The following is a 27,529-nucleotide window of genomic DNA, read 5'->3' as shown; positions in this document are numbered from 1 at the left end:
ACCATCTTATCCTCTGTCGTCCCCTTCTCCTCCTGCCCTCAATCTTTCCCAGCATCAGCGTTTTCAGATGAGTCTGCTCTTTACATCAGCTGGCCAGACTATTGGAATTTCAGCTTCAAAATCAGTCCTACCAATGAATACCCAGGACTGATCTCCTTTAGGGTGGACTGGTTGGATCTCTTTGCAGTCCTAGGGACTCTCAAGAGCCTTCTCCAACACCACAGGTCAATAGCATCAATTCTTCAGCCCTCTGTTTTCTTTATAGTCCAACTCTCATATCCATACATGACCACTGGAAAAACCATAGCCTTGACTAGACAGACCTTTGTTGACAAAGTAATGTCTCTGCTTTTTAATATGCTGTCTAGGTTGGTCATAATTTTCCTTCCTGGCTGCAATCACCATCTGCCGTAATTTCGGAGTCCCCCCAAATAAAGTCAGCCACTGTTTCCACTGTTTCCCCATCTATTTCCCATGAAGTGATGGGACCGGATGCCATGATTTTCGTTTTCTGAATGTTGAGCTTTAAGCCAACTTTTTCACTCTCCTCTTTCACTTTCATCAAGAAAGTCTTTAGTTCTTCTTCACTTTCTGCCATAAGGGTGGTGTCATCTGCATAGCTGAGGTTATTGATATTTCTCTCAGCAAGCTTGATTCCAGTTTTGCTTCCTCCAGCCCAGCATTTCTCATGATGTACTCTTCATATAAGTTAAATAAGCAGGGTGATAATATACAGCCTTGATGTACTCCTTTTCCTATTTGGAACCAGTCTGTTGTTCCATGTCCAGTTCTAACTGTTGCTTCCTGACCTACATATAGGTTTCTGAAGAGGCAGGTCAGGTGGTCTGGTATTCCCATCTCTTTCAGAATTTTCCAGTTTGTTGTGATCCACACAGTCAAAGGCTTTGGCATAGTCAATAAAGGAGAAGTAGATATTTTTCTGGAACTCTCTTCCTTTTTCGGTGATCCAGCGTATGTTGGCAATTTGATCTCTGGTTCCTCTGCCTTTTCTAAAACCAGCTTGAACATCTGGAAGTTCACAGTTCACGTATTGCTGAAGCCTGACTTGGAGAATTTTGAGCATTGCTTTACTAGCATGCGAGATGAGTGCAATTGTGAGGTAGTTTTAGCATTCTTTGGCATTGCCTTTCTTTGGGGTTGGAATGAAAATTGACCTTTTCCAGTCCTGTGGCCACTGCTGAGTTTTCCAAATTTGCTGGCATATTGAATGCAGCACTTTCACAGCATCATCTTCCAGGATTTGCAATAGCTCAACTGGAGTTCCATCACCTCCACTAGCTTTGTTCATAGTGATGCTTCCTAAAGCCCACTTGATGTAGTATATGTTTATTTATTCATTTGTTCATAGACATTGGTTTTTTCTGTTGTTTTGCTGTCGTGTATAAAGCTGCTTAAAAGTCTTAAGATAAACATATATTTTCATTTCTCTTGGGTAAAATACCTGGGAAATGAATGACTACATCATATGAAAGTGAAAGTGTTAGTCACTCAGTTGTGTCTGACTCTTTGTGATCCCACGGACTGTAGCCTGCCAGGCTTCTCTGTCCATGGTTCTCCAGTCAAGAATACTGGAATAGGTTGCCATTTCCTACTCCAGGGGATCTTCCCAACCCAAGAATCAAACCCAGGTCTCCTGCATTGCAGTTTCTTTACCATCTGAGCCACCAATGAGTAAGTCATATAGTAAATGTACATTTACTATTAGAAACTACCAAGCTGTTTCCAAACTGATCGTATCATTTTATATTCTTACCAGCAAGGCATGAGAATTCCAGTTGCTCTATCTTCCCTAATTCTTAGTGTAGTCAGATTTTAGTTTTAACCATTTGAATGAGTGTGTATAGTGGCTTTAATTTGCATATAACTGATGACTAATATTGTTAAGGGCTTCCCAGGTGGTGCTAGTGGTAAAGAATCCACCTGCCAATGCAGAAGACCTAAGAGACATGGGTTCAGTCCCTGAACCCTTGGGTTGGGGCATGGGTTGGGGAGATTCCCTGATGGAGGAAATGGCAACCAACTCCAGTATTCTTGCCTGGAGAATCCCATGGACAGAGGAGCCTGGTGAGCTACAGTCCATGGGGTCGCAAAGAGTCAGACACAGCTGCAGCAATTTAGCACATAGGCACGCACAAGGTTGTTAAACATCTTTTCATGTTGATGGTTCTCACATCTTTTGTTTAGTCAACCCTTTGTTCAGACTTATTGTCTAAATTTTATTTGGGTCGTGTTATTGAGTTTTAAGTGTTCTTTATTCTAGAAAGAAGTTTTGTCAGAGCCATGTTTTGGAAATATTTTTTTCCTAGTCTGTGGCTTGCCTTTTCATTTTTTAGCAGTGTCTTTTAAAGAGCAAAAGTTTTACTGATAAAGTCTAATTTTAAAATATATATATATTTTTTTTAATTGTACTTTTGGTATGTCATATAAACTATGTTTCGCTAACCAGGGTCTCAAAGTGTTTCTTTCATCTTTTTTTTTAGAATTTTCAGTTTTATGGTTTACATTTATAGATCTGTGATCAATTTAAAAATAATTTTCATATTTGGTGTTAGGTATGAATTGAGGTTCTTGGTTTTATTTATAATTTTTGCATCAGTTCAGTTCAGTCGCTCAGTTGTATTAGACTCTTTGCAACCCCATGAACCGCAGCACGCCAGGCCTCCCTGTCCATCACCAACTCCCGGAGTCCACTAGAACCCATATATGCAATTCTGGCACCATTTATTGCAAAGATTGTGCACTTTCCAGTTAATTGCCTTTACACTTTTTTCAGAAATTACTTATCTTACATGTGTGGGTCTATTTTTTGTGCTTTCTATTCTGCTTCATTGATCTATGTGTCTGTCTTTTTGGCAACACAACCCTGTTCTGACTGTACAGTTGAGTCTTGAAATAAATTATGTGATGTAATTGTCTTACTTAATGTCTTTCTAAAGACTTTTAACTATTCTAGTTCTATAGTTTCTTTGTATATAAATTTCTAGAAAAACTGCTGGGGTTCTGATTGGCTTTCTAATGATTCTGTAGATTCTTTTGGGGAGGATGCACATCTTTGCAACAGTGAGACTCCCAATCCATGAACATGGTATATTTCTCCATTTATTTAGGTCTTTGATTCTTTTATCAGTGTTCTGATTTTCAAAGACAACTTGATATTTTGTATTTTCCTAGAAATTTTCAATTTCATAGACTTCAAAGTTTATTGATATAAGTTGTCCTTGTATTTGTGTAATTCTGTTCTGTATCTTCCATTTCATCTTTTTCACTTTCTGCTCATTATGTCTTCTTTATAACTCTTAATGTTGTCTATTTACATTTCCCTGCTTTCTTGCTCAGTCAACTTTGTTAAAAGTGATTGAGCTTGTCTTTGCTTTTGGTTTGGCATTTTGTTTATTTGTATGCTTTTTGCCTTCTCACAAATTTGTTTGTCTTTAATTCCTTTTTTCTTCTTTCTTTCTGTTTATTCTGTTGCCCTTTCCTAAATACCTGAGTTGAATGGTTAATGCTTTTAAAAATAATCCTCTTATTCAAAAATAAAAACATTCAGGATTCCCTGGCAGTCCAGTGGTTAGGACTCTGTGCTCTCACTGCCAAGGGCCTGGGTTCAGTCCCTGGTCAGGGAATTAAGATCCCACAAGCCTTGTGGCACAGACAAAGGGGAAGACAACAACAACAAACAAACTTTAAGGTTAAAATTTTCCTCTTAAAATGGCTTAGCTTCATCACACAGTTTCAAGTGGTTAAGTCTTGTTTTCTTATTACCTTAATAGAAAATATAGGCTGATTAGTATCTGCTTTTCTAATTTGAGACTTTATCTGTGGCCTTGTAGATGGCTAGTTTTTGTGTATATTCCATGGACACTTACAGTTTGTGTTGCTAGAGTATAAAGTCCTGTACATAACTCCTAAATCAATTTTTGAAATATATTTTAACTCTTCCATATCCATTTTTTAAAAAACTAATCTGTCAAACTTTGAGAGTAATATTGGTATCTTAATATAACTGGCTTTTTTTTTTTCCTTTTATTCTTGACTCTTTTGCTTGTTATATTCTACATTGTTTATTCAGCAAGTAAATGCTAATTCTTTTATTTTAATCTTGAATTGTATATCTTTGTTAGTGTTAAATAGTCCTTTTTATTGCATGTAATGAATTGGTTTTGAATTCTTTTATAATTTTGTATTTATCTATCGTATCCCTTCCTATGGTTTTATTTTAACCTTTTATGTCATTTTATATTATATGTGACCCCTATTAAGAGCTTGCTGCTTTTTTGGATTTTTAGTCCAATGTGAGAGTTTATTTTTAAGCATATGAATTTAATGTACTTGTTTCTATTACAATGACTGTTGTGTTTGGCCCTTTCCTTCTCTTTAATTTGTTCTGATGGTTTTCTTGAAGATTTTATTTTGTTTTCTCTTTTAGTTCTTTCATTTTCCTTCTGTAGAAGTTAAGCAATTTATTCCATTTCTTTTCTGTTAGTGTAATTTGCTTTTTGAAAAATGAAGCTTGATTTATTTGTTTATGAACATTTGAAGTGGTACCAAGTCCCTTCAGGATCTGTCCTCTGCCTAATTCTCCTGTGGCCATCTCCACTCATTCTCCTATTCCCACACATGTACTTTCTGTTCTCTAAACCAAACTATTTTAGATTCCTTAACACATTTCTTTATTTTCTCTGGGTTCCTCACCCTTGATACTTAGGCTAAATTTCTTTTAAGAAGCCTCTGTCCCTATATCACTTCCCCTTGCCCTGTCCTTACATCCACACACCCCCTGTTGATTTTAGAGATTAGGTTCAGGCATCCCTTGCTCACCACTGTGGGAGCACTTACCATCCTGTGTGGCGAGCATCTCTTTGTCCCTGGCTGTACTATAAGACTCTTGAGAGCAGGAACCAGGTTTTCCTCTCTGTATTCCCAGAATCTAGCAATAACACATATTAGGCACTCAGTAAATATTTTCTAAATGAATAAGGAAAGTCTTGAGAAATATTTTTGCTTTTTAGAATCATTGGGTCATAGAATTGCTGGCAGATCCTGCAGATAGGCCCGAAGAATGAGGAATGATTTATTAAAAGCCATGTAGCTGAGAATGTAACCTCCCATCAAGAGATATTTAGTCCTGTTCGCCCATGTGAAATTTTTTAGTGTGCGAGGAATATAAAATAGGGTGGTGGTGAACCTGATCTTCAAGACTCCAGGAAAGCCAGGCATCAGCTGTAGTCCTGGGCTCACTGCTGTGTTTGGCTTGTGCCCATGCTGGGCTTCAGAGCAAAGCCAATGCAAGTGTCTACACTTGAGTTTATCCCCCCTTGAAACACTTGACCCTCTCAACTCTCCTCTTCCATCCTCCTCCTAGATATTTTAGGGTTATGGTTTAGGTATTTATTTCTTATAACCTTTCTACTCAAGGTTCAAAGAAGCCCTTCCTGTAGATTTGTAGCTGAGTTTCAGCTTTTGTTCCTGAGCACCGTTTGGAGGTCTGGGACCTCTCAGCCCCCGCCTCACAGGCCTTTCCCCTCTTCTTTCCCCTTCCCTCCCAGGGTTAGTTTAGTTGTCGGGTGACTTTTTTTCATTCCTGTGTTAAGAGTGTCTGGATTTCACAGTGCTTGACAGAATCAATAAGGGAAAAAAAGGCAATTTTTTTGTTTGTTTTTTTCTCTCTCTGCCAAAGAATAGATGAAGACATTTTGAAAAAGAAGAAAAACGGTTGCTGAGGTGATATTTTAAAATGGAACTCATGCTGTGAAAGAAACAGCAGGTAGCCATCCCAGAGTATAAGAACTCAAAAAAAAAAAAAAAAAAGGATTTCTCATTTTTGGTCGTTGTTTTTTGATAAGGAAAGAGAAAATATGAGGTATGGGTGGGACCCACAGAGCCTCTTGCGCGGTGGAGAACTCTTCTCCTGAAAGGAAGAGAAAACCAGAGGCCCTGCCTTTCGGGTATCTTGCCCTCATTCTTTTGGCTTGGTAGTCAAGAGTTAGGGTGGTTGTTGTCTAGTCACTAAGTCGCGTCTGACTCTTTTGTGACCCGCTGGACTGTAGCCCGCCAGGCTCTTCTGACCATGAGATTTTCCAGGGAAGAATACTAGAGTGGGTTGCCATTTCCCTTTTCCAGGGGATCTTCCTGAGCCTGGGATCAAACTCTCATCTCCTGCATTGGCAGGCAGATTCTTTACATCTGAGCCACCTGGGAAGAATTAGGGTACAAAGAGGATATTTGGATGATCCTTGGCTGGCAGCCAGAGAGTTAAGATATGAACATGAACCAAGTGGCATTTTGGTAGTCAGGAATAGTTGAGAGAAAAATAAAATTTGGGAGAATTACAGTTTATCTTGCAGTTTAACAAAGTGATGAGATTTATAGGGTCCAATTCACAGAAATAAGACTAAATTATACCTATGGGGCCATGGCCGTCTTAGAATTTAGCAGAAAATGAGGGTGGAGCCGTAAAGACGGCCTCATTGCCCCTGGATGGAGACTGGTTTGCCATTTCTTTGTGCTTGGTTACAGATGTCTATCTTTGGTAAGATGTTGCTGCAGATTTAAGATTTCAGTGTACCGGGTTAAATTACATACTGTGCTCGGAAGCGTTTGCTTCTTGCCTCCACAGAGCACTTTTTAACAGTATGTCCTTTTATCAAATGGTTCACTGTTCTCTGAGAAACAACAAAGCCAGTGGGAGACAGAAGAATTACGTTGTCAGTTTCCTTGAAAACGTTGACATGAAGCTTATTACTTCTGTTGTAAAACCCTGTTCCAGTTAGAAAAAGAAGAGACCCACGTGATCCCAAGGGATGTGTACAATTGCAGCTTGGGTTTGTGTAGCAGAAATACAGTGAACCCATGCTGATTATTAACTGTATAGGCCAAAAGGAAAAAAAAAAAAAGGAAAATGGGCAAACCTTTTGCCCATTTTGAACAGGGGTAAGAGTGGTGGTCTCATTATTAACGTTTCTTTCTGTGTCATAGATACACTCTTGTCAGATATATGTTTTACAGATATTTTCTTCCAGTCTGTAGCATTCATACGTCCGTTTTAGGAACCATCAGTTTTTACTCTTGAGGTTTTTTTTTTTTTTTCTTTCAGTTTAACTGTTTAACTCACTATAATTATTTTGAGATTCTGCCACATGTAACAATTGTTTGTCCCTTTTTCTTTGCTGGATAGTATTCCATTTAAAAGTATATCATAGTTTGTTTATTCATTTGTTGATGGACATTTAGATTTTCAGTTTTTTGCTTTTAAGAACAAAGCTGCTATTAATATTCATGTATAAAATCTTTGGGTGAACAATATTTTTCATCTCTTTTGGATAGATATCTATGAGTTGAATCCTATCTAGGATCAGAATGATAGTTGATCCTATCACATCTGGATCATATGATAGGTATACATAGTGTTTTGTATTTCAGTCATTCTAGTGGGTGTCTTTTGGTTTTAATTTGAATTTCCCTCATGGCTAATGATACTGAGTGTCTTTTCATGTGCTTATTTGCCATCTACATATCTTCTTTAGTAGTATATGGTCAAACCTTTTGCCCATTCTGAGCAGGGGTAAGAGTGGTTGTCTCATTATTAACGTTTCTTTCTGTGTCATAGATACACTCTTGTCAGATATATGTTTTACAGATATTTTCTTCCAGTCTGTAGCATACCTTTTCATTTTCAGAACATAGTCTTTTGAAAAGTTTTAATTGGGGATTGAGGGGGTGGCAGTCGCTGCACCACACATCTTACAGGATTTTAGTTCCCCAACCAGGAATTGAATCCAGGCCACCACAGTGAAATCCCCAAGTTCTAACCACTGGACTGCTGGGGAATTCCCAGAGAAGTTTTAAATTTTGATAAAGTAAAATTTTTTCACTTGTTCCAGTGATCTTTTTTCTTTTTCCTTTTTTTTTCTTTGAGTAAACTTGGGTAGTTTGTGTCTTTTAAGGAATTCATTTTATCCAAGTGGTAGAATTTTTTGGCATAAAGTTGTTCTTGAATATCCCCTTATTATCCTTTTAACTTATATAATCTGCAGGGATATATGCCTTCTGCTATTTCTAATGTTAGTCATTTGTGTCATCTTTTCAAAGAATCAGTTTTTGTTTTCATTGATTTCTACCAGTTTTTTGTTTGTTTTCTGTTTCAGTGATTTCTACTCTGATCTTCATTATTTCTTTCCTTCTGATTGCTTGGGGTTTAATATGCTATTCTTCTGATTCCTCAGGAAGGGAATTTGAGATCACTGACCTGACATCTTTCTTGAATTTTCTAATATATATTTAATGGTATAAATTTCCCTCTAATTGCTGCTTTAAACCATGTTATACACATTTTAATATATTGTATTTTCAGTTCAAAACACCTTCTAATTCTCTTTTGATTTCATCTTTGACCCATGATACATTTAGAAGTGTATTATTTAGTTTTAAAATATTTGGGAATTTCCTTCCTTTTTTTTTTTTCTTTTGGCCTTACCTTGTAGCATGGGGGGGGAATCTTAGTTCCCTGAGCAAGGATCAAACCCTCATCCCTTGTGTTGGAAGGGTAGAATCTTTGTATATATATATATATATATATGTGTGTGTGTGTGTGTGTGTGTGTGTGTGTGTGTGATTTTATTTGTTTATTTTTGGCTGTGCTGGGTCTTCATTGCTGTGCAGGGGGAGCGTGGAGTCTTAGTCACTGGACTGCCGGAGAAGTCTCCCACATGTCTTTCTTTCTGTTTCTGATTTTTACTGTGTTTTTATGTCTACTATAGTGCTAGAAACAAAAATCTTACCTTTGTTTTCTACATATTTGTTTCATTTTCTGGCACAGGCAGTCAAGAAATGGTTGGTACTAGTAGTTTATAAAAAATGAATGGGAATAGAAATGGAAAAAAATGAATCTAGCAATGTAGAAGACTGCCACTATTCTGTTTTAGAGGTGGAATATCTCTTAGCATCTGCCATAGCACTAGTGTTCTTTCGCACTGTACTTTGAGAGCACCTGTGAACTTAGTCATGTTGATCTTATGTCTAATTCATAGGAATCTTGGATCCTGGAAAGTGATATATTTGGGGTGCTAAAGGGAAATGAACTTAATCATGTACATTTTAAAGCAAACAAAAATGAGCTCATATGGCATTATCCAAGTTTTTTTGCAGAAATAAGTTTATGCTTCACAGTGTCTTTTAAAGAAGACTGTCACTGCCTGTCACCTTTTTTCTTGATTCCTCACAGTCTTCTGGTTGAGAAGGGAGTGGGCTTTAATTCTTTCACTTGTCTTTCAAATAAGTTTTCTCCAGGGTTTAATCCCTCTTTTCTGCATATTTTGTTCACCCTCTTAAGGTAATCTTCACATCATTGATTCAATTACTAGTCATAGATTTAATCATTCTTACACATGGGATCACAAAGAGTTGGAAGGGACTGAGCACACACATTTCCCTCCATTAAAAAAAAAAAGTTTATTTATTTATTCATTTGTGTTTGGTTGCGCTTGGTGTTCACTGCTGCACATGGGCTTTCTCTAGTTGCTGAGCCAGGACTGCTCTCTGGTTGCGGTGCACAGGCTCCTCACTGTGGTGGCTTCTCTTGTGAAGCACAGGCTCTAGGTGCTCTGGCTTCAGCAGTTGCAGCTTGCACGGTTCCGTGGTTGTGGCGCGTGGGCCCAGTTGCTCTGCAGCGTGTGGAATCCTCCCAGACCAGGGATCGAACTTGTGTCCCATGTATTGGCAGGCGGTCTGTCATCCACTGTACCACCAAGCGAAGTCCATTTCCCTCTATTTTTAATCTCATTCCTGGACTGCAGACCGGTAAGTCTAAGCTGGTGTCTCACCAGCACCCAGGATCAATCTGAACTCACCTCTTTTCACCCATAGTCTCTTGTTACTTCGCGTTTTTTACCAGTGTCTCTGCCTTCCATGTATTTCCGCTCTTTCTTCTACTTCTTCCTCTTGCCCTCCCTTGATACAGTGCAACCCACTGTAGCAAGTATGATCTTTCTAATACACAGAATCAACTGGCTTCATTTTTTTCCTGCTGCCCCTCTGGCTCTTAATGTTCTCACAGGACCCTGCACCACTTCCCTGAATGTAACGTGCTTACTCATGCCTTGTCATATGCTGTTGTTTCCTTCTGCTTGAAATACCCTTATCTTTTTTGCCGATCTGAGAAAGCCATCCAGTGCACCTTGGTTCAGGCATCATCCCCTTTGTGAGGCCTCCCTGACTCATAGTCAGCCCTCCTCCCTGCATTCATATTCTCCCCTGTGTACACCTCTACTGTAGTACATGGCTCTTCTTCTCAGTATACCATGGTCTGCACATCTGTCTCCCCCTGTGAACTGCACTCCTCAGAAGCATGAGCTGTGCCTCTCTTCACATCTCAGCTTAATATCTGGCACTTGTTAGGTGCTTCGTAAATATTTGATGAAAGAACAAACATACTCAGAATGCATGTTTATTACGAAAGTGTTTCTGTCTAATGAAGCGTAAGTGGATTAAAGCAACAGTGGAAGCTTCCCTCTCCTCCCCTTTCTGCCTCCTCAGAAGGTTCACCTTGGTAGAAGAGTAGATGACTCAGTCCTTTCCCACCAGCACCCATTTTATAGCAGCCAGCATCCACATTGGTCCTGGCATGATGGACAACCTGATGAACCCAGCCAAGACTAAGATAAACTACTTGTCCTCAAGTAGAATAAATATTTCAAATAAAGCCAACCCAAGAAAGTCAGGCCAAACAGCTATTGATTGCTAAAAGCCTGAACTTGAGCCCAATGAATATTCCAAAGTTCACCTCCATGCAGCTTGCCTAAATGGTGATCAATATGCAATTACTGCCCCCTTTAAAGGCGTCTTACATTGCCTACCTGGAAAGGGGTTTTACTTTTAAAATCTTTCGTTTGTTAAATTTGCTTAGGCACGGCAAAAAGAGAGAGAGACTTGGCTAAACCAGCATCCTTTACCTTTAGCATTTCAAACAATTCTGTTATATGTGAAATGGTCTGAATGTATGCGGAATGGTGACTGGAAGGTGCCCTGTTACATGATCGTCATTCATTTCAAGAGGACTTTTTCTGAGTGGCTAAACAGTAAGGATATTGTATTTCAGTTTCCTAATTTCTCCTCACATGGTTACATGCCCTAGTCATAACCTTTGTAAATTTAAGTTTGTAGAGTGAGATGCTGAAGTCCAGCTGTAGTGAAAACAAATATATTATTTGTCTAGTTTCCTTTCAGAATTTCATTTTGATGCAGAAAAACCCCTCCCTGCTGAATTTAGAAATGTATTTACCCTCCTCCTGATATTTAAGATTTCATGTCTCACAAATATGCCTTTTTGGTACCCTGCCACAATCAGAGCTCTGTTGTTTTCACTTGCTCTCTTGTCATATTCTCTCTCCTGACCCGCAAGCTCTGTCCCTCCAGGCCCTTCATCGCACTACTGCCAGATTAAGCTTTCAAAACTCTATTTATGTAGTGCCCTCCTTTCCTTAAACATTTCGTGGCTTCTTCAGCATCAGTGGCATGGAGCCCAGGTTCCTTGGGCAGCACAGCCAGGGCCTGTCGTGACCTGCTCCTGCCCACTTCCCCTCAATCGTCTCACCCGCCCCCCCCCCCCCCATCATTCAGAGCTACTTCCAGTCCCTCCAAGTGACACGCTCTTACAGACCTCCTGTACTTTTGCACATACTGCTTACCACCGCCAATATCATGGCTTTCTCTTCTCTGCCTGGCAAATAATCATACTTCAGACTCAGTTCAGATGTCACAATTGGAAACCCACATGCAAATGGATGCAGTTGGATCCTTAACTAATACCACATACACAGATTAATTCAAAAATAAAGATCTAAAAGTAAGAACTAAAACTAGTACACTCTTAGAAGAAAACATAGGTTTAAATCTTCATGACGTTGAATTTGGCAATGATGACACTGTTCTATAATTGCCTAAGGTGATGGTGTCACATTTCTGAATATTCTAAGATCCATTGAATTATACATTTTAAATGGGTGAATTGTATGGTGTGTCAACTATATCTTGATAAAGCTGTTAAAGAGAAAGAAAAAGGAAGAATAGGTGATCCATAATTCTACCACCTTGAAATAACCTGTTAGTATTTTGATTTGTTTCTTTCCAGTGTCTTCTAATGCATATTTTTTACATATTTTTACATGAGGTAATGCTTCATTTGGAATTTTGAATATTATTTTTCATGCTTACCATTATGATCATAAGAACTTGTTCATTCTAACACCTACTCTCCTGATTGTTAATAAGTATGTAATATTCCATGTAGATATACTATAATGTAATAATGTTTTGACTGGTGCACCTTTAAATTATTTTTGCTTTTTCTTTTTTCCATTGTAATGAATTTTGCAGTAAATACACTTTTTTTTTTTTTTTAAGACTAGACATGCTCATAAAATGCCTTATGTAAAATCTCTTTTGTTCCCAGAGAAAAGAAGATCTCCCGGAGCAGTGCCCTGAAAGTGCTGGACCATGCCATGATTGGACCCGAGGGCACAGACAACTGCCACAAGTTTGTTGACATTCTTGGCTTACGGACCATCTTTCCCCTTTTTATGAAGTCTCCCAGGAAGATCAAGAAAGTGGGAACCACTGAGAAGGAGCATGAAGGTAGGGTTCGCTGGAGAAGTCAGCCTCATTGAAAGGTGTTAGGAGAAATGGGGGAGATGAGAGCTGCTTTGGCAAAGTGCTGTGTAGCTGAGGAGTCGACTCTTAGGTGGAAGTGTGCTACCTTTTTCTTTTTTAGCTGCTTATTTTCTGTGCATGGAAAAGCAACCCGGTGACCCCTGGTCCCGGATGGCCTTTGTCACACTGCTTCTGGTGGTTCCATTCCCTGCTGGCCTGTTAATAAGCCTGTTCATGAAGGTTTTGTTTTCTTCACTGTAATTTGTAGCAAGGTGTCTCTCTGATGGAAGGCCCTTTCGAAAAGAGTAATGGGGTGGCAACACATGTCACCTCCGGAGTAGCGCTTTCATGTACTTCTGTATTAAAGTATGATTCCGCCAACATCAGGAATTGCCGAAATAAACTATTTACAGCCCAGGTGCCCCTTTTTATGTTTCTGCTCCCTGGTGGTGCGCACTCCCAGCAAAATGCCATGAATCGCGGTGCTGTAAGCAGAGTGGTTGCTGCTAGACCAGTCCCGCCCTGCTCTAGTCTAGTGGCCTGCTGCTTCCCCTCTCCCAGTAAATGACGGCAGTGCAGTCTGGAAGGCCCCGGATTTATGAGCATTGACGGTTCTGCTGGAGGCTAACAAACACTTGCAGAGGGAATTTACATGGTTGGGTGGTTATTTTAAAGTATGGAGAAAGGGCTACAGGGGGGATGAGGTGGTGGTGTGTGTAAAAGAGGAGGACCTGGGCTGGCTGACTGGCTAATTTAGTCGTCTTATCAGAAGTTAACATCTGTCCCATGATTTGATTTTTTTTTTCATCAGTGATTAATAGAACAGCATAGATGTCTGCAGAATCTTTTTTATTCCTTACCCTTCTAGATAAAAGTCTCTTTTCATCTTGACTTGACTTAGTCTCTACCAACTTGAAATGGCTAAAAGGAGGGTGATGTGGCATGTCTTCAGTGGTTACCACCAGGGATACCTTCTTTGATGGAATCTCCTCTCCAGACACAGCAAAAAGTCTGGCAGGGAAGAACTCTGGACTGGAGGTCTGACAACACATAGAAAGTTCAGGTTACCTCAAACCAGGTACTGACTGAAACCCCAGCTGTGAACATGTTAACCCCATTGCTGGTCTTTTTTCTTTCCTCAATGGAAATTTATGCATGGGAGAGAGAATGGATGGTCTTGAAGATCTTGGAGATAAAATTTAGGAGACTGTCACCATTCATTGAAATCCTGCCACATTCCTAGCATGGCTCCATTATGTGCTTCCTTATTTGGGCCTTACGAGTGCGTGCTCAGTCACCTCATTTGTGTCTGGCTCTTTGTGACCCTACGGACTATAGCCTAGCAGGCTTCTCTGTCCATGGGATTCTCCAGGCAAGAAATGCTGGAGTGAGTTGTCATCCCCTCCTCCAGGGGATCTTCCCAACCCAGGGATCAAACCCATGTCTGTTACATCTCCTGCGTTGGTAGGCGGGTTCTGCACCACTGGTTCCACCTGGAAAGCCCCATTTGGACCTCACAACCCATGAAATAGATGGTACTATCCTTGTTATTTAGATGAGGAGATCAACTGAGGAAGGAACCAAGCTGTGGTTCTACAGCTAAGTAGCTGTGTGACTTTAGACACTACTTAACTTCTCTGGACTGCATTTTCCTTCCTGCTCTGTTAGATTCGGAAACTAGAGTAGTGAATAAAAGCTCTGACATCGGTACCGTAAGGTCTCTGAGAAGACAAGTGACAGATTCAGTAAGCAGCTGTTTTCCTTCTGAAAAATGTGCCCGGTGGCGTGCTGGTAACAGTACATTTGCTTTAGAGTACCCGTATTAGGAATTTGATAACATTGTATTAGTGAGGGCAATGGCTTGGGAAGACAGCTCCTGGAAGGCATGTTTGGACTATAATGGGCTGGGGAGGATGAGCTCTGCATCCTGAATACACCGGCACCCAAAGAGCAGTGAACCCTGAGGAGGAAACACAGCCCCAGCCCTTCTCCCACCCTGCCTAGCTGCCTCTGCTCCTGGCTGTGAGCAGTAGGGTGCGAAGGCAAGCAGGGTGAAGCACGGGCGCCTTGTGCAAGGTTTCTTTGTCCTGTCTTCTGGGTCACTCTGCACATGCTTACTCTTCTGAAGCAAGTGGACCAGGTGTGTGTGGTAAGCTGGAGCACAGCGGCCTCCAGCATCAGGAGTGTTTGCGAACATGCCCAGCCCCAGGTTTCGACCATGCTCTTACCTCCATCTTAACAATTTTCTCTGACCTGTGCACCTGACTGCCTTTCCATCATCCTTCAAGTCCTCAGTTTTAATGTCACTTGCTCAGGGAAACATAACATGAGCCCCAGGGCTAGAATAGAACCTCTTCTGAATGAACTCTTGGACCCTGGACTTTGACTTCATAGCCCTGAAGATTATGGAACCAATAACGTTGTCAACTCTGGATCCCAGGGCCTAGCCCTGTGCTTGGCATGTGGCGGATGCACAGTGTGTGTTCATGGATGGCATGAATGGACAGTTGCTTCCCTAACAGACTGCTCATTAAAGACAGACAGATGTTCGGGGCTCTCCAGAACCTCGCAGGGTTGAGTCAGTACAGTTGATGGTTGTTGATCATACCCCTGGGGCAAGTGGTTTTTATCCCAGCCTGTTTGGAAGCAAAACCAAGAGGGTTCCTAGCCTTAAGTTTTTCTTTGTCTCATGTGCTTAGATGGAGAAGGAAATGGCACCCCACTCCAGTACTCTTGCCTGGAAAATCCCATGGATGGAGGAGCCTGGTGGGCTCCAGTCCATGGAGTCGCAAAGAGTCAGACATGGATAAGCAACTTCACTTTCACTTTTCACCTTCATGCATTGGAGAAGGAAATGGCAACCCACTCCAGTGTTCTTGCCTGGAGAATCCCAGGGACAGGGGAGCCTGGTGGGCTGCCGTCTGTGGGGTCGCACAGAGTCGGACACGGCTGAAGCGACTTAGCAGCAGCAGCAGCAGCATGTGCTTAGAAACTGTGGCAGAACTCCTCTCCTATCCTTTAGAGCTGTGCCTTTCAGAGCACTGTCATGGGTAGAACTTCCTTAGAGGCGAGGCCACCCTATGACAAACTCTTCTGGTAATCTAGCAACTCCTAGTAAAGCACTGTGGGCTGGGAGTCAGCTTGCCTGTCCAGAACCTCTGAATGGCTGCCCTGTAAGCTTCCCTTTCTTGTCAGATTCAGGATTAAGTTCATCCTGGTCCAGTCTCAGCCCCTGTCGCTTCTCAAAACTTTCCCAAACTCATATGATAGCAGTATAGCCTGGTGTGGTATAGAAGGATCCACTGCTTATCCACGGGGTTAATTTTTAAACTCTCTGAGCCTTGTTGTTAAGTTGTGTTTGACTCTTTGCAACCCCATGGACTGCAGCACTCCAGGTTTCCCTGTCCTTCACTATTTCCCTGAGTTTGCTCAAATTCAAGTCCACTGAGTCAGTGATGCTGTCTAATCATCTCATCCTCTGCTGCCCTCTTCTCCTTTTGCCTTCAGTCTTTCCCAGCATCAGGGTCTTTTCCAGTGAATTCTTGCCCCTTATGTAAAATGCTAGGTCTACCACCGAGGGTGGTTGTGAGGGTCAGGTGAAGTGACAAATACAAGCTTAGCGCAGACTCTAGAATACGGTAGGCACTTCAGGAAGTATAAGATCTCCACTAAATCTGTCTCCATTTCTGCCCAACCTGGCCTTAGTCACACATACTCATTCTTCTAGGAGGTCACTGGGAAGCCAGGCAAAGAGACTTGCCCACACCCCAGGTTGGGAGAGTGTGGGTTTTATCGGCCTGCAGTCCAATTACCATGTGATAGCTTCTGGAGAATAGGCACTCATTCTTGACGGGACTGTCAGGAGTCCTGATATGCTAAATAGAGGACTGGCATAAAAACAACCATGTTTTATGTTCCCCAAGCCAACAGAAGGGCTTGAGAGAGGACAGTCTCTAGATTAAGCTGACTCCAGAGAGAGAAGGGAAGAAGCAGAGACCACGCTTATAACCTAGAATTGCTGGGAATGTAGTTCTTCTTTTGTGAGTTGGGATGAAGAGGGAAAAGAATTATTGTAATTGAAATACATTCAGGTTCACATAATAAAACCTTCTGAAATAGATCAGGGAGGGCACTTAGCTTGGGGGATGGGTTGGGAAGAAAAAATTTGCCCTTGGGTACAATAGCATGACTGGCTGCCACCTTGGTTTTATAGAGAATAGCACAGTATGTATTGTTTCCTTGGAATTAACTGCTTCAGAATATGAGGGAAGAAGAACAGAGCTGGGATCCAGAACTGGCATTTGACCTTTACTTCTTGTCTCTTTTAAAAATTCTTATTAAAATAGGTCCAATTTTCCATGTATTGCTTCATTAGGTAGGTGAGTTATTGAGTTTATAGCAGTTCTAGTTAATTGCGCTGTTTTAACATGGTTCCCCTGGAGGCTATTAGAGGCTTTAAGGGGGTGAGCTACCAAGCAGTGTGTAGGTGTGCGGTGTGCATGGTAGGCATATGTGCACATTTTAGCTCATCAACAATGACAGCAGTTGAGAACAGGTCACTGCTTTAAAGAATACTTTTCTGTCATCTGCAAAGAATTGTGATTCTGGGGGACTCCTCAAGTCAGGAGGTGTGCAGTTGCCTGGTACTTACAGGCTCTTGACAGTGAGGACCTGCAGACCAGAGCTCCCACCACCTACCAGGGTTAGAAGAGGGAAATAGCAAAAGCTTTCCTGCCGTCAGAGAAGGGAGTTTAGCCAACACAGGCAAAAAAAATTGTATCGTGTCCATGGTGGGCTGTGGTAATGACATGGCATTGTTTAGGGCCGACTTTTAACTTTATAGGACCTCATACTATGTCCAAAATTTAACAACCCTATTATGTGACAGGATAATAGGGTTTCCCAGGGTTCCATCTCCAGATCCTTTGCTTCAGCCTGTCCCTCAGGCATTCATTTTCACATGGATTGGCAGTGTTGTCCCCCAGTTCTTTTTCTTTTTTTTTTTTAGTTCCTCACACTCTCCTTGATCTCATCTACTATCTGCAGCTTTAACCTCTGTTTGCCACTGATTTCCAAGTCTTCAGCCTTGTCTCTTTCCCAGGCTGTAATCAACACAGCTAGTTAACCAGAAGACAGCTGCCCCAGGTAGTTAAGTCAGCTCATTCAAAACCCTACTCATTCCTTCCAAGTCTCTGTTGCTTTTCCTTCTGCTAAATGGCACCACTTCTACCCATGGTGTCCTACTCCACACCCAAGGCAGAAATCCACACACCATGCTTAATTCTTAATATTCCCCACATGTATACAACAAGATGTGGGTTGGTGTCTTGGTCCTGTCATTTTACTAGCTTTATGACTTTGGGAATGTTCCTTGACCTCCCTGAGCCTATATTTCCTCAACTGTAAAGTTGGGATAATATTGAAATCTATCTTTTTATAAGGTTGCTATGCGAGGATTAAATGAAATAATACTGATCAACTGCTTAACACTGTGCCTGCTTCACTAATACTAGTGGCTGGGATGGGAGTAGGATTCCTGTTTGTGTTCCTCTTCTTTCTACACTGTTGGTAGTTTTTTTTTTTTTTTTTTTTTTGCTTTGTTTATTTTGACTCCGACAGGTCTTAATTGCGGCACACGACATCTTTAGTTGCGACATGTGAGATCTAGTTCCCTGACCAGGGATCAAACCCAGGCCTCCTGCATTGGGAGCTTGGAGTCTTAGCCACCGGACCACCAGAGAACTCCCTCTCTTGGTAGTTTTAATTAAAAGTACCCTCCAGATGAATTCCTTTTCCCCTTGAGTCTGCCATTTAAGGAGTAGATGCAAACATCCCAGTCTTGATGAGACAAGACCTCCCCTACAGAGGGTATGACTGGGGAACCCCAGACCCCCACTGCTTCATATCATGTAAACAGAGAATTCAAAGATCCCCCCACACATACTTTTTTCTGTGTTCCTCAAGCTTGAAAATCCCAGAGTTGATTATAGTGATCAGAACAATGAGCAAGTGAAGAGTAAATCGTATTTAATTTTAAGAGTACCATTAAGCCATCTACTAACAGGCACTTTTATGTTAAACAAGGATGGAAATGTCTGGCTGTTGTTTTTTGTTGTCATCCGAAAACCTTCTAACTGAATAGTTCCTGGATCCATTTCTTTTCTCTCCCTCCAGCTACTTGTCTCATTGCTGACCTCAGATGACAAAACATAAGGATGCTGAAATAAGCAATGTGTTTGGACTTAAGGGGTTCCTCTTAAGGCTTCCTCATCAGGCTTCAGGGAATGATTCTGAGTGTTGCACAGCTGGTTTGCTAACTGGTTCCAGTCGTATGAAGGAGTAACAACCCACCGGCCTTTCTCAAGTAGAGCACAGCGCAGTAGCTTGGCACTGAGGAAGACAGTAAAGCAGTGGTTATATTTAGTATCCTGGAAACTTATCCTGCCCTTTTGTGGGAAGAAGGTCATGGCCAGCTCTCATTCTATTGGGCATCTGATCTTCCAGACCCAGGGACTGAACCCAGGTCTCCTGCATTGGTGGGTGGATTCTTTACCTCTGAGCCAGCTAGGAAGCCCCTGTACTGATATAACAAGGGTGTTATAGGTGTATATACTTTATGAATTAGGCATTTCTATCTTCTTTTTATAGATGAGTCTCAGAGAGTTTGTTAATTACCAAATACCTTTCAGTAAGCTAGTGGCAAAGCAGAATTTTAGCCTAGTCCACTTCTAAAGCTTCTTCCAGCACCAGGGTGGCTCCAGTGGGTCTTCTGGTTGGTACCCAGAGGCAACAGAGCATAGGGAGAAGGAGGATTGTCTTTGTGAGACAACCTGGCTTCACATCCCAGCTTTGCCCCCAAACTAGCTGGTAGCCTTAGGGAAGTCATTCTTTCTAGACCTTCCATTCCTCTTCAGTCAACAAGCCAGATGAAACCCTCCCTCAAATTGTTGTGGAAAGAATAATGATCGTGAACATCCTATATAGTCTCTAGCAAGTAGACGTTCACCAAATGGTCAAATAGTTACTGTGTCTCCGCTTCCTTTCAAAAATAGTCATCCTTACCTCTCTGATTTCACATTTATGTTTACATGTCGCGTGCAGTCTCCTTGACTTATGTGGGTTTGAAGCCCAGTTGTGGACCAGGACTCCATATGTGGGGAGGCTGGGTTATAACAAGAGCTACCAAGAGATGAGACAGCCAGTTTATCGTGATGGCCTGCCAGTCAGGACCCTTAGGTATAATCCTGGTTGTGCTGGTCCTGTCAAAATTCATCACATCTTGAATGAAGTACCAGGCCTTTCTATTTCCATCTGATGCTCTGTGGATAAGAGCCCTAATGGTAGATGAGTGAGGCTTCATTCATTCTTTTATCAAACCACTAGCTCTTCTTTGCGCCAGGCTTGGTGCTGTAGATGGACGGTGAATAAGCTCACAGTCCAGTTAGGGAGACATGGAAACCTGTGTTTATAGTACAAGGGAAAATGATAGAAGAGAGCACAGATCAGGGGCTCCTAGGTGGTGGAAGAACAGATGGAGGTTAGAAATAGCTCCACCTTAGCAGTGTGGCTCTTGAGCCAAATCTTAGATCTGAGTTAGCCAGGTGAAGTGAAGTCACTCAGTTGTTTCCAACTCTTTGCGACCCCATGGACTATAGCCTACCAGGCTCCTCTGTCCATGGGATTTTCCAGGCAATAGTACTGGAGTGGATTGCCATTTCCTTCTCCAGGGGATCTTCCTGACCCAAGGATCGAACCCAGGTCTCCTTCATTGTAGACAGGCACTTTACCGTCTCAGCCACCAGGGAAGTCCATTAGCCAGGTGAAGGAATGTTAAATGAGAATTAAAAAAAAAAAAAAAAAAAAAGCGCACCATGTATAAAATAAAAGATGGGAGGTAGAGGCTATAGTGAGCCTTTAAACCTCACTGCCCCTCAGAATCATATGGAAACTTGTTTAAAATGTAGCCTTCTGGGACATGTTTCAGAGTTTCTGATTCCACCAGTCTGCATTATATTGGTGGATCTGTACTTTGTTAAGCTTGCCACGAGTACCCTCTGAGACCAGTCTGGCACCAGCCCTTGGTAAAAAGAGCATGGAGCAGAAGATTAGACTAGTTAAGCAGAAGCCAGACCTTGGAGGGCTCTGCAGAGCTGTTGTGAGGACTGACTGAGTTAATACATGTACAGTGCTTAAGATAGTACTTGGCACATGGTAAGCATTCATTAATATTGATAGTTATTGCTGTTCTTATATTATGATTAAAAAAAAAGCCTCCTCCAAATTTTTATATGTCATAGGTATAGTACTAATTTTAATTATTTTGACTATTTCAGCTAATTTAGCATAAACTCAATTTTGATATTGAGGGCCTGGGTGGAAAGAATGAAGGAGAAACATTTATCACTGTTTTTCTTCTGCGTTTTCATTTTGCCAGGGAGAAATTTAGTTCTTCAGTGGCAGCATTAGCTGAATTCTTATTTTGGATATAGAATTTTCCACTGGCACATTTATTATTTTGTCAATATGACTCTGTTAGTTTTCATTTATTATCTTGATTAAATTTTATAGAAATAGTTTAGTATGCAGCATATCTCCTTTATAGAAGTAAAACCAATACCAGGAATGTGGAAACAGCAGTCGAGAAATAGCCAAACCTTTATAGGTTATTTCTTTTAGTGTTGGGTGGTGCCAAAATGAGGAATAACTTAGGAGCTAGACAGTAATTAAGTGGTTTGTTAAACCTGGCTTATAATAACCTGGTTTATTAAAATTCAACACGTAATCTTTTCTGTGTTGTTGTTCAGTTGCTAAGTCGTGTATGACTGTCTGCAACCTGTAGCACGCCAGGCTGCTGTGTCCTCCACTTTCTCTCGGAGATTGCTCAAATTCATATCCATTGGAAGAAAAGATATGACAAAAACCTAGATAGCGTATTAAAAAGCAGAGACATCACTTTGCCACCAAAGGTCTGTATAGTCATAGCTATATTTTTTCCAGTAGTCATATACAGATGTGAGATTTGGACCGTAAAGAAGGCTGAGCACCAAAGAATTGATGCTTTCGAGCTGTGGTGCTAGAGAAGACTCTTGAGAGTCCCTTGGACAGCAAGGAGATCAAATCAGTCAATCCTAAAGGAAATCAACCCTGAATATTCAGTGGAAGAACTGATGCTGAAGTTAAAGTTCCAATACTTTGGCCACCTAATGCAAAGAGCCAACTCATTGGGAAAGACCCTGATGCTGGGAAAGATTGAGGGTAGGAGGAGAAGCAGGCAACAGGATGAGATGGTTGGGTGGCATCACTGACTCCATGGACATGAGTTTGAGCAAACTCCAGGACATAGTGAAGGACAAGGAAGCCTGGAGTGCTGCAGTCCATGGGATCACAAAACATCAGACATGACTGAGCGACTGAACAACAACATGTCCATTGAACGGTGATGCTATCTAACCATCTTATCCTCTGCTGCCCTCTTCTTTTGCCTTCAATCTTTCCCAGTGTCAGGATCTCTTTCCAATGAGTCGGCTCTTTGCATCTTTACCATGATGTGCTTCTTAATGTTACTATTTGGGGGCTTTTTTTGTTGAGTACTCTGATAGGCAAAAGCCTATCAGGTAAAAACAATTCATTGTATTGTTTCACCTAATCCTCACAAGAGCCCTGTGAACCATATGTTATTGCCTACATTTTATAAGTGAGAACACTGAGGCATAAATAAGTTGTCATTTTCCAAAGACACAGCTAGTACATGGCCTTACTAGGATTTTAAGCTAAGCTTTTTCCATGGTTTCTGAAAGTTGAATCCTATGCAGTGCTCTTCTAATTCTTCTTTTAATCATAAATCAGAACTTGCGCAGTAGTCGTGGGCCTGATTTAAACTGCTGCGTGGTATCTTTGCCTGTTTGGTTTCTTTTCAATCATTAGTAGTCCTGTGCCTAGTACTGCATAAACTCTCTCAATTCCAAACATTTCGCCCTGCCACACTTTGTTCACCTCTGCTTGGCTTCCAGTTTTGGGGGGTATCTGTCCCCTGATAGTCTCTTCTCTTCAGGCCTCTGAGGCCTGAAGCTCAGCACTGCTTCAGCCTTCAATTTCTGTTCCTACACATTGCAGTCTGCTTCCTTTGCCGTTGTCTGCCCTTGAACCCTTCACTCAGCACTCTGGCCTGTTCTCTCCCTCTGTTGCCTCCCTGGAGAAAGAAACGTGAATCTGTAGTTTTCACCCGTCACCGATGGTGAGTAAGGCTTGAAGAGCTTTAGCAGCATACACATGCCTGGGCCCCACCCCCAGGAATTCTAAGGATCAAAACTCCAAACCTCTGTAATTTTTAGAAGCTCCAGAGCCTGTTGCTCAGTTAGTGCTGAGACTCACTGGCTAACATGCTCAGAGCATAAGCCTTGGTGAGCATACCTTTGACTTTCTCTCTGGGCCAAGAGAAGATTCTTGACATGGTGGATCTTAGGGGAAGGCTTGTTAGATATATCTGTCTTACTTTTTCTGAGTATGAATAATTAACCTAGTGTAGAAAAGTCAAGCATTGTGGAAAAGAAAGGAGGAAAAATAAAAATCTACTCCCAATCTCACCACCCAGAGTTAATCATTAGAAATATCATGGACACTCTCCATTCAAAAATCTGCATTAGGGATGGGGCTCAAATGTATGTGAATATAATTTTGTATAATTGGAGGCATGCTGTATATACTATTTTGTAACCAGTTTTTACTCAGTGTGTCTTGGGCATACTCGACAGGGGTGAGTCTTCTAATACACTTAGGAAACTGGACTGTATATTTTTAGAAGGCAGGATGGATTTCAGGTGAAATGATTAGGCTGTAGAGGTGATTGCATTTTGGAAAGGGTAAGCTGGGCTTGGATGGCGAGGCTGGCTCTTCCAGGTTGTGAATGTGCTGGGACTTCAGTACAGCGAGGAAAGGAGGTGCAGACTGAAGGCTAATGCATCTCAGTTCACTTGGTTCTAAGAGAAGTGAAGATGCCTTTCAAATGTTTTTTTAAATGTGTGAGTATTTTAAGATGTTATACATGTTGGCATCTAACAGCGGATATAGTGTAGAAAGAGATAAACTGAAAATAGACCTGTATACATTTCACTGCTCATAAAGAATACATGTGTGAAATGCTTGCTCGTGTCCACCTTCCTGGGTTCTTATGATATTGGATGTGATATTTATACACAGCAGCTTGCAGGTTGCTGGGGAAATGGCTCTGTGTATTTAATCATGTTGCAGCCTTACTTGTTTGTTTTCTTTATGGTAAGAAAATGTCTTTGGCTTGCTTTTATAGTCAGATTGCTTTTGCTTGTGGGTGTCCAGATGCTGATGAACTGTAATTAGCATAAGAAGGAGGTTGAAAAGATGTTGAATATTCTTTTCTGGTAGCCAAACAAAGGATCTCCAAACACAAATTATTCTCAGGTATCAGGTTAAAGAGAAGCAGATCTTTTCTCTTTAAGATGCGGGTTTATTAAAGGATCTCTGTGTTGAGCTGGGGAGGTCAGCCTGGGGTTGGGGTTGGACGACCTTGCAGTGAACCATCATGGGGTAATTTTCTGAGGCTAAGCACCTCTGTTTGCATAGCCTATTACAAAGCAGCCCTGGGCTGGGTTCACAAAGTCTGGATTTGTGTTTGTACCACAGCTCTGTGACTTTGGCCAGTCATTTGCTCTCTGAACCTCAGTGTCCCCACCTTTAAAGAGGGAGATTATACTATTTCACAGTGTGTGAGAACTGGATAAGATAAGGCGTGGGGAAGTGCTTCGTATACTGTAAGGTTTTGCCCCTGTACAGTATGGCCGTGGTAGTGGTCTATATCACATTCAGTGTTTCTCCCTTGTCTCTTCTACATCCCTTACATTTTTTTCCCCCTTGTAACATTTTTCTCCCTTGTCTCTGGCTCCAAAGTAGAAAGAAAATGATGGTTAATTTATTCCATATTTGCTGCAGGGTTACCATAAAATAAATTAAGCGTATCATTTTGATAATCACTAAAAATATGCCTACAACTTTCTTAAATGTATTGATTACTAATAAATCATGTCTCTGTTAAGCATGCCTGCTGGCTGGCAAACTTGTGGAATAACAATGTTTGCTTGCCTTGTTAGCAGGCTGATTCTCCTGATGATGTACCAGCCAGTCTGAGGTTACCATGGACAATGATGGCTGCCATGGTGCCTCACATTTATTAAGTGTTTGCTGTGTTCCAGTTTATCCATGATGTCATTATCCCTGCCATCAGCTCCGTGTGGCATACCATTAGCCTGGTTTATTGCTGAGGAAACAGCCCCCAAGAAGTAAAGTACTTTCTCAAATCATGCATAGTTTGAACGAACATCTGTGGAGAAGGCAATGGCAACCCACTCCAGTACTCTTGCCTAGAAAATCCCATGGACGGTGGAGCCTGGTAGGCTGCAGTCCACGGGGTCGCTAGGAGTTGGACACGACTGAGCTACTTCACTTTCACTTTTCACTTTCATGCATTGGAGAAGGAAATGGCAACCCACTCCAGTGTTCTTGCCTGGAGAATCTCAGGCACCGGGGAGCCTGGTGGGCTGCCGTCTATGGGGTCGCACAGAGTTGGACATGACTGAAGCAACTTAGCAGCAGCAGCAGCTGCTAGAACCCAAAGCTCATGTTTGTGATCCTGTGCTTTAAGTCTCTCAAGGAGACATCTGAAAGCCAGAGTTAAATAACTTTTAATCATCAAAGCAACCTTTAGTTATTTCTAGAAATAAATAGGAAAATTTATAATATTGGCATGGCAGGGCAAGGCAGAAAAGCTCTATTACTAAGTTTTTTTGTATTAAGTAGGAGGTGAGTGGCAGGAGGGGGAGCATTTCTGTAATGTGGGATGTGAAAATTTTTTTATAATGTCAACCTAAATTTTTGAAACGATGAATCTTGTTATACTAAGGTTTTTCCTATGTATATTTCTAGTAAGTTAGACGTGTTTTTCTAAGTCATAAGCTTGGCATAGATCTTAATAGCAGTGTATGGGGGAAAGCTTATAGAACATGCGGGCATGTGTTCAAATCTCAGCTTATACCAGTTGTGTGACTAAAGTAGGTGCCTTGAGGCTCAGTTTCCAGGGCAGAGGTGGGAGTGGTGTCCTCATACCAACAAGGAGTTCTGGAACACCAGAAGCCTGTCTTAAAATTCACTACAGTTGTGACTCCATAGACCTGGAGACAACAGCAGATTTCCACAGGTTGAGGGCTTTGTCTCACAAGACCACCCCATTCCCTTCTGACACCACTCTAAAGTCCAGGTTGTTACCCATACTTCTGACCAGTTGGTTATAAATCAGAAGTTTCCAAGGCCTATTCCTTGGGTTCAATTAATTTGCTAGAGCAGCTCACAGAACTCAGTGAAACATTTTACTTACCTGTATATTGGGCTTCCTAGGTGGTGCTAGTGGTAAAGAACCTGTCTGCCATGCAGGTCTGATCCCTAGGTCAGGAAGATCCCCTCGAGGAGGGCATGGCAACCCACTCCAGTTTTCTTAGGAGAATCCCATGGACAGAGGGGCCTGGCAGGCTACAGTCCATAGGGTCCACAGAGTCAGACATGACTGAGGAGACTTAGCACACACGCACACTGGTATATTATAGAAAGATGTAACTCAGGCACAGCCAAACATAAGATGTAAAGGGAAAATGTGGGGAAGGGCACATAGCTCCCATGCCCTCCCCAGGCACGGCACTCTCTCGGCACTTGGAAAGCTCTCCAGAACCCGTCCTTTGGGGTTTTATGGAGCCATTATTACCAAAGTGTGCTTGATTAAATCATTGGCTGTTTGTGATTGACTAAATCTATAGCCCCTCTCCCCTCCCAGGTCTGGTATTGGGACTGAAAGTTGAAACCCTCTAATCGCTCTAATATCTTAGTTGGTTCTCTTAGCAACATAACATTAACATAACAAGAGACACCATTATGACTTTCATCACTTAGGAAATCCCAAGGGTTTTAGGAGTTCTTTGCCAGAAACTGGGACAAAGACCAAATATAATAATTCTTATAATAAATCACAATATCACAGTAACCTTAGGCACATTAATTATCTTCACTGATCCCAGATATACTGCATCTACAACAGTGCTTCTCAGTGTTTATATTGCAGACAGATTACCTGGGGATCTTTTAAAAACACAGTCTGCTTCAGTAGGTGTGGGTGAGGCCTGACATTGGGTATTTATAACCAGCTCCCAGGTGGTGGTGCTGCTGCTGGTGGTCCTCTGACCCCACTTTGAGGAGCAGGGGTTTATAACACTGATGAAAGTGAAAAGTGATGTCACTCAGTCGTGTCCGACTCTTTGTGACCCATGGACTGTAGCCTGCCAGGCTCCTCCATCCAAGGGATTTTCCAGGCAAGACCACTGGAGTGGGTTGCCATTTCCTTCTCCAGGGGGTCTTCCTTCTCCAGGGATCGACACTGGGTCTCCCACACTGCAGTCAGACTCTACCATCTGAGCCACCAGGGAAACCCTAATATCAGAAATGTATTCTCTCACAGTTCCAAAAGTGAAAGCGAAAGTCACTCAGCCATGTCCGACTCTTTGCAACCCCATTGACTCTACAGTCCATGGAATTCTCCAGGCCAGAATACTGGAGTGGGTAGCCTTTCCCTTCTCCAGGGGATTTTCCCAACCCAGGGATCAAACACAGGTCTCCAACAATGCAGGAGGATTCTTTACCATCTGAGCCACCAGGGAAGTCCTGTAACACCGATAGGGACAGAGTAAAGGGACATAGTAGGTGATTGATTAGTTAATCACACTAGGGGATTGTAAGTAGAGGAGGAAGTATGGAAGACCCCTGTAATGATCACTCAAGAAAGCAGGTTTGCTTAACC

The 27,529-nt window shown here is 41.8% G+C and overlaps 1 protein-coding gene across 2 annotated transcripts in view; it reads left to right on the top strand.

Annotated features, from left to right (window-relative positions):
- Positions 1–27,529, top strand: part of CTNNBL1 (catenin beta like 1) — a 161,561-nt gene that overhangs the window by 84,652 nt on the left and 49,380 nt on the right. For both annotated transcript variants that reach the window (XM_040247338.1, XM_040247337.1), the window contains exon 11: positions 12,467–12,648. In XM_040247338.1, the coding sequence (XP_040103272.1) occupies positions 12,467–12,648 (182 nt within the window). The remainder of the gene's footprint in view (positions 1–12,466; positions 12,649–27,529) is intronic.

Source organism: Oryx dammah, unplaced genomic scaffold, assembly GCF_014754425.2.
Source record: "Oryx dammah isolate SB20612 unplaced genomic scaffold, SCBI_Odam_1.1 HiC_scaffold_10, whole genome shotgun sequence".
NCBI lineage: Eukaryota > Metazoa > Chordata > Mammalia > Artiodactyla > Bovidae > Oryx > Oryx dammah.
The sequence above is the reverse complement of the archived record's forward strand: the minus strand, read 5'-3'. Positions and strand labels throughout refer to the sequence as shown.